The sequence below is a fragment of the Tupaia chinensis genome, unplaced genomic scaffold, assembly GCF_000334495.1.
Source record: "Tupaia chinensis unplaced genomic scaffold, TupChi_1.0 Scaffold000062_1, whole genome shotgun sequence".
Lineage (NCBI taxonomy): Eukaryota > Metazoa > Chordata > Mammalia > Scandentia > Tupaiidae > Tupaia > Tupaia belangeri.
Window position 1 is genome coordinate 265,679 of NW_006159520.1, and position 7,198 is coordinate 272,876.

General features: G+C 38.5%; 1 protein-coding gene across 2 annotated transcripts in view; it reads left to right on the forward strand.

Annotated features, from left to right (window-relative positions):
- The window catches only part of FMN1 (formin 1), a 491,267-nt gene that overhangs the window by 213,836 nt on the left and 270,233 nt on the right, over positions 1-7,198 (forward strand). For both annotated transcript variants that reach the window (XM_006141689.3, XM_006141690.3), the window contains one exon: positions 686-747. In XM_006141689.3, coding sequence (XP_006141751.1) covers positions 686-747 — 62 coding nt within the window. The remainder of the gene's footprint in view (positions 1-685; positions 748-7,198) is intronic.

The window sequence follows — 7,198 nt, forward strand, 5'->3', positions numbered from 1 at the left end:
TTCTTTTTTTTTTTTTTCCCTTCTTTTCCTTTTTTTCCTCCTTTTAAATAGAGCTAAAAATAACAGTTCTTGAGCCAGCAGGTAGTGTGGTGGTAAAGGACTGGGCTTCCACATGGCTCTCAGTGGTTTGAGTCCCAAGCCTGGAGGCTTGAACATCATGCAAGGCATCTGTATGATTTTCATGCCTGACATCCTGAGGAGAATGGAGAAAGGATTGTAGAGTGGCCATCCCCCCAAGTAGTGATTTCTCACTTTCCTTTTTTCTGCCTTTCTCTGGTAAATGCATGTGCCCTATGACAAAAATGATACTGTTCTGTGATCTCACATAAAGCTTTCTTTTACTATCCTGGCTTGTCTGCTCTTTACTCATCTGTATTTGTTCTGTATATGTCCTTAACTTCCAGCTCCTCCTTAAAGATAAACATTTTTTTAAACACTATCCTATCTGCTTAATTTGGGGCTTTTTATAATTCATGACTTGCTAAAAGGAAGAAATCTCTTTATCTTGAGCTAGTAATCCTATCTTGTCCCTATTTTTAATGTTTCTTGTCAAGTTAAAGTCAAATTGTGTCACCATTTGCTCAGTTTATTTGTAGGAGGGCCTCTGGAATCTAGAAGTCGCTCATTCGAATTTTGTGCCTAAGTCTGTGCTTCTTTGTAATTGGCTTTTTTTGTGGTCTTACAGAATATCAAGCTGCTATTTTACACTTGAAGAGGGAGCACAAAGAAGAAATTGAAAACCTGCAGGTATTTCTTTTTGATTCTGCTGAACTGGTTATGTGAGACTGATATTTAGTTTTTTCGTGTGATGAAGTAAATATTTCTCTAAGGTGATCTAGACAGCATTCATAGTTTGCACCTGCTGTGGATACAGGGAATCAAAGCCCTAGATTCTGGTCTTGTTTTGTTTTTGTTTTTTTTTCCTTTAATTTTGTGATTCTGTTTTTAATACAATTCAATTTCTAATTTTAGAAGAATGCTATAAGTGCATTTTTTGGACTGAAAAATAATAAAATTTTTTCTGAGAGTTTTTTTTGCCATAGGGGATGTGCGTTCACCAGAAAGACAGAGAGAGACAGAGAGACAAGATTGAGAAGTCATCCTCCAAGGGGGATGGCCACACCGCAATCCCTACTCCTCCATTCTCCTCTCAGGCTCTTGGGCACGCACACACACATGCCCAGCATGAGTTAAAGCAACAAGGTTTGGGACTCAAACCATGATCGACTACATGGGAGTCCAGAGACATAGCCATTACGCCAACTGTTGGTCCCTTTTTGGTTTTATTTTTAAAGCCAGGGAAATATTAGAGCATTTAGTCTTACTGTTTATATGATTTTTTATTTTTATTTTTTTAATTTGCCAGAAGGGTATGTATGCTCACTGGAGAAAGAGAGACAGCATGAAAGTGAGAAAGCATGCCCGTGGGGGATGGCCACACTTCAATTTCTTGTCTTCCATTTCTCCCTCCTTTTGTAATTTTTCACACACACATATGCATGCCTGGTGTGGTTTTCAAGCCACTGGGTCTGGGACTTGAACTCCACAGTTGGCCATGTGGGATCCAGCCAACCTTACCTCCATGCCAGCAGGTGGCTTATATATGAATTATTTTTACGGCTGTGTTTTTTGTACAAAGTGAATTATTTTTGTGTGGCTGATTTATATGTTCACATCTGTGTGTCTCTTAGCACATCCCTGAGATATGATTCATGCAATTAAGGCACTTAAGGAGGGGCCCTTGTTGGAGGGAGAGTTATACTGAACCATTTCATATCCCCAGGGCCTGCTAAGGAATTGCCAACCTGCCCCCTGTGGGAAGCTCAGAATGACTAAGGGATCCTTTCCTTTGTCCTGCCATCTCATTGTCATTCCCTGGCATTTGTTTGCAGTGCTTATGGCAGGATGTTCAAAATCTTAACTTGAAATAACTAGATATCAAATAGACCACTGAATCTATTGGGATTTCAGAAAACTCATGATGTATTTTTTCTGTTCTTCTATGCAAAAATATGTCATGACTTTTCCGGCAACCAATACTTTACTGATGGTTGAGTAAATCCATTCATCAGGAGAAAATAATAGCAAAATTAAATTCAACGGCTTACTTAATGTTAACATTTTAGTTGCTGATTTAGTGAATTTGTAGACTAAGTATTCTTTTTTGAGTTTCTTTTATTGGTAAATAAAAATTATGTATATGTATGATGTACACACATTTTGAAACATGTAAACATTGTAGAGTAACAAAATCAACTTAATTAACATATCTATTACCTCGTGTACTTATAATTTATTTGTGATGAGAATGCTTTAACTCTATCCTCTTAGCAATTTTCAAGTATATGATGCATTGAAATTAGCTATAGTCACTATGCTGTACAACAGATCTCCTGAACTTATTCCTCATGTCTAAAATTTTGTGTTTAGAACAACATCTTTCTAATTACTCTGCATCCCTGACCTGCTGTGCCCAGTCTTGTATTCTGCATGTTGGCCTATTATAGATTCCACATGTATGTGAGATCATTCTGTACTTGCTTTTTGTGCTGGGCTTGTTTCACTTAATGTCGTGTCTTCCAGATTCACCTGTGTCGTTGAAAATGATAGAATTTTCTCTTTTTAAGGCTGAATAGCAGTCCATTGTTTATATGCACGACATTTTCTTTGTCTAGACATTTGTTGATGTGTATGTAGGTTGATTCCATATCTTGGCAATTGCAAATAGTGCTACAATAAATATGAGTACATCTATCTCTTTGAAATATTGATTTTATTTTCTTTGGATATATACACCTGGTAGTGGTAGTGCTAGATCATATGGTAGTTCTATTTTAATTTTTGAGGAACTTCCATATAGTTTTGCCTAACGACTTTACTCATTTATATTCTCACCAAAAATATGCAAGGGTTTCCTTTTCTTCACAGTCTCGCCAGCACTTGTTATGTTTTATCTTTTTTAGTAATAGTCATTCTAATAGGTACGAAGTGATAACTCATTGTAGTTTTAATGTGCATTTTTTGGTGATTAGTGATGTTGAACATTTTTCTTTCTTTTAGTTTTGTCAAAGGGTATGTGTGTTCGCCAGTCAGAGAGACAGAGAAAAAGAGTCCCCCTATGGCACATGATCTTGCCATAGTCCCTTCTCCTCCATTTATCATCCCATCATGATTTTGGGCCACATATGCATACATGCCTGCTGTGGTTTTCAAGCTACTGGGTTTGGGGTTCTAACTGTGTAGTCTGCCATGTGGGATCTGGCTCACTTAACCAGTAGGCCACAGAGCTGTCTCTGAACATTTTTCATATACATTGTAGGCCATTTTTTTTAAAATTATATTTATTTATTATTATATTTAAAAGTCTGCTATAGAGTACATGTGCTAACGAGAGAGAGACTAAGAGAGAGAGAGAGAAGGAAAGGGATAATGCAAGCCACCAGGTCCAGGACTTGAACCATGGTTGGCCATGTGGAAGTCCAGTGCTTTAACCACCATGCCATGTGCTGGCCCCCTTGTAGGCCAGTTGTATATGTGTGTTTAAGAAATGTCTGTTCAGGGTCTCCATCTTTCTTAAGGTTTTTGCCAAAAGAGAGAGACAGAGACAAAGAGAGGGAAAATGAGAAATCACCCCTAGCGGGGCTGCCCATGCTGAAATCCCTTCTCCTCCATTCTCCTCTCAGGATTTTGGGAATGCATGCACACACACTTGGTGTGGTTTTCAAGTCACCAGTCTGGGGCTTGAACTGCAGTCAGCCATGTGGGAATCAAGCCACCTTCACCACACCACCTGCTAGTCCCTCTTTGTTCATTTTTAAATCAGAGTATTTGGATTTTTGTTTGTTTTTGGCTATTAAATAACTTGAACTAATATTTTGTATATTGATCCCTTATCAGATGTATAGAAATATTCTACTCATTAAGTGATACTATACTTTTAAAAATAACTGAGATGATATATGAGATTATATATGAAGTCATTGCAAGTAGTAAAATATTATCGGATAAGTAATGTGATATATGAATTCAAGCTACATCCTTGCAGCCAGGTTTAAGTAGTCCAGCATATAAAAGTGGAAAAAGTACCTCTCTCCTAGGGGAAAAAGAGAGGTGGAAGCCCTTATCTCTTTTGTTGCAAAATAACCTACAGAGGCCCTCTCTTTTTCTTTGTTCTGAAAGATTCTCAACTGTCTCAGAGGAACTGAAATTGAGAGAGGATAATTTAAGAAACAGATTGTTAAAGAAAGGTGTAGAAGTGCTTCTATAATCAGAAATTTTATTAACAGCCAAGTTGTAAGAATTAACACTACCAGTTTCCAAGTTATAAAACAGCCCTATGAGAGCTGGGCAGCTAAATCCTACTCACAGTATTAGTAGATGCCCAATTTGCTTTTAAATGTGTGTGAGAGAGAGAGAGTGAGAGCAAGTAATCTTTGACAGGGTCTTATGTCACGATCCTCCTGCCCTAGTTGCCCCGTTATCTAGGACTTCAGGCAGATGCCCTCATGCCTGGCCTGTTTGGCTGGGCTGGGAATGCAATGGATTTCCCTTGCAGCCTCAGCCATTGTGCAACAGGCTTTCCCACCTGTGCTTCCCACAAGCTTCTGGCCCAAGGCTTCAGCCCTATAAGAGGGTTGAAGATGGAAAAGAGAAGAATAAATGGAAAGAAAAAGAAAGGATATTGTGATCATGATCTCTCTTTAAAATACAGGTTAGAAAAAGATATGATAAGCAGTAGTAAAAAGTGTTCAGAAGTTCCTAGTAATGCTTTGGATTTTAAAAAAGTATTTCTAGAAGAAGTGCTTGTGCTTTTAATGCTATAAGTAAACTAGCAATGTTTTTTGCTGATTTTGGGATTTACACCTAGTCACAAAAACCCTGCAGCTCTGGCACACTGCTGCCTTTGGATGGTGTATCTAATTATTGCACTTGACTGCAGTTTGAAACCATTCCAGCAGTCACAAGAAACCCTTAATAGAAAACTCTAGTCTCTGATCGGACCTGGAGAAGTGTTTCACTTGACAAACACAGCATTTTAAAGATTAAAATAAGGGGCCAGTCCCATAGCATAGTTGTTAAGGAAGCTGGATTCTCCATGGCTATCTATGGTTTGAATCCTGGCCCGGGTAGTTTGAAAACCACACCAGGCATGTGTATGCATGTCCCCAAATCTGACAGAATGGAGAAATGGAAGAGGAGGGATTGCAACGTGACCATACCCTACTGGTGGTGCTTTCCCCCTGCTCTTTCTCCCCCCCACCTCTGTTTCTCTTTCTTATTCTCTCTTTCATGAGCACATGCAGTCTTCATTTTTTTTTAAAAGATTACATTATGAATAATTATTTTAAAGCATAGCCCATGGCCTGGATCCCACATGGCTGATAATGCTGTTGGGGTCCCAGACCCAATGGCTTGAGAAGCATTCTGTGTGTGTGTGTGTGTGCGTGTGTGTGCGTGCGCGCACACCCAAAATCTCAAAAAGAGGAAGAGATGGAGGCAAAGGAGTTACAGTGTGACCATTTTCCATAGAGAGTAAGTTAGGAAATGTTTTTTTGCTTTCTCTTTCTCTCTCTGTTAACCTATAATGAGTTCATATACCCTCTCTTAAAAATTAAAAAAGAAAAAGAAAAAAGAAAAACAATAACTTGTATCATATTTCTACTGTTTGTCAACCTCTTTTCTAGGCATTTAGCATTGGTGTTAGAGTAACTATAGAGATATAAGCATTGTAAAGTATTTGTCCCCATTTTTTAGACAATAAAAGATTCTTAGGGATTGTGACTTGTTAGAAATTCTAGATTGTAAGTGAGAGAGCCTGAATTTGAAGCCACGTTTGTCTGTCTGACTTTGAAGTCAGTGTTCTTTTCATCAAGCAATATAGCATTCCTGGAAAAGCATTAGATTTAGAATCAGATTTGGAATATGGTCTCACATTTGGCATTATGAACTACATGAACCTGAGTTAATATTTTGGGCTCAATTTTCTTATTTCTAAAATGAGAGATTAGTCTATATAATCTCTAATTGCTTCTTCTGAATTTTATGATTCACCCTTTGTACTAAAACAAGAAAATGTTTTGAATTATTCCACCATGCTGTGCCTTCAGTTAATGATCATCTAACTCAGAATCTCTAAATCCTACTTACTTATCCCCCCCCCTTTTTTTTTATTTTCTAGAGATTCTTTCTAAATATTAAGTCTCTTCTTGATTCTGCTTGCCTCTGTAGAATAATGTGTTCAGGTTTTCAGTTTAACTCTGAATGGAACACTGTAGCCTCAGAGTCTTCTCAGTGAAAGGATATGGCTCTTAGAATAGTAAATGAAACTTCTCTATGAGATCCACTTCTTTACGACAGGAGAGAAGCATGAGGAAGTGATACGTAGGACTTCTTTGTATCTTTCTTTCTTCCGCTTTGACAGCAAATTAAAAAAATGTATGTTCTTGGGGCCAGCAGATGGCATAGCAGTGATATCGCTGGCCTTGGCTGACTGTGGTTGGAATCCCGGTCCTTGTGGCTTGAAAATCACTCTGGGCATGTGTGCCTGTGTGCCCAAGATCCCAGGAGGAGAATGGAGGACAAGGGACTGTAGCATGGCCATCCCCCCCTGCGGGAGGTGGGGGAGGAATCTCTCACTTTCTGTCTCTCTGTGGCTCTCTGTCTCTCTGGTGAGCATACACACCCTATAGCAAAAACCTCTTTAAAAAAGTAAGGGGAGATGTTTTTTGTCTGGCTTGTAAGGAGCTAAGTTATTTAAGAAAATTGTCTTCAGCCAGCACTTTAAGCAGTTTGGAAGTAGGTGCTATGAAAATGACAGCTTGTTTTATCTGTTTTGACTAATATTCTTTGAGTTGTGGGATACAAGAAGAAGTACCAGCCAATAGTGACATTTACTTTATGAGAATCTTTTTCATTTACCCCATTCATCACATAAATTGTTTCTATCTGAGGGAAACTTGACTGGGTGATGGCCTCTGGCAGGCTCCTTCTCATTGCTCAATATGGTAACTTCCACTGTGAAAATGATCCAGGGACAAATGCCAAACTGAAAATGGACTTAAATAGTACCTTGTTGTCCCCATATAACCAAATGGTATGTTGGCCTCCATTAAGAGAGACTTGTAGACTTCCTTATTTTTTTTTTCCTTTTTTTTTTTTTTTGAGAGGTTTTTCCTTTAGGGCGCGGGTGCTCGCCAGA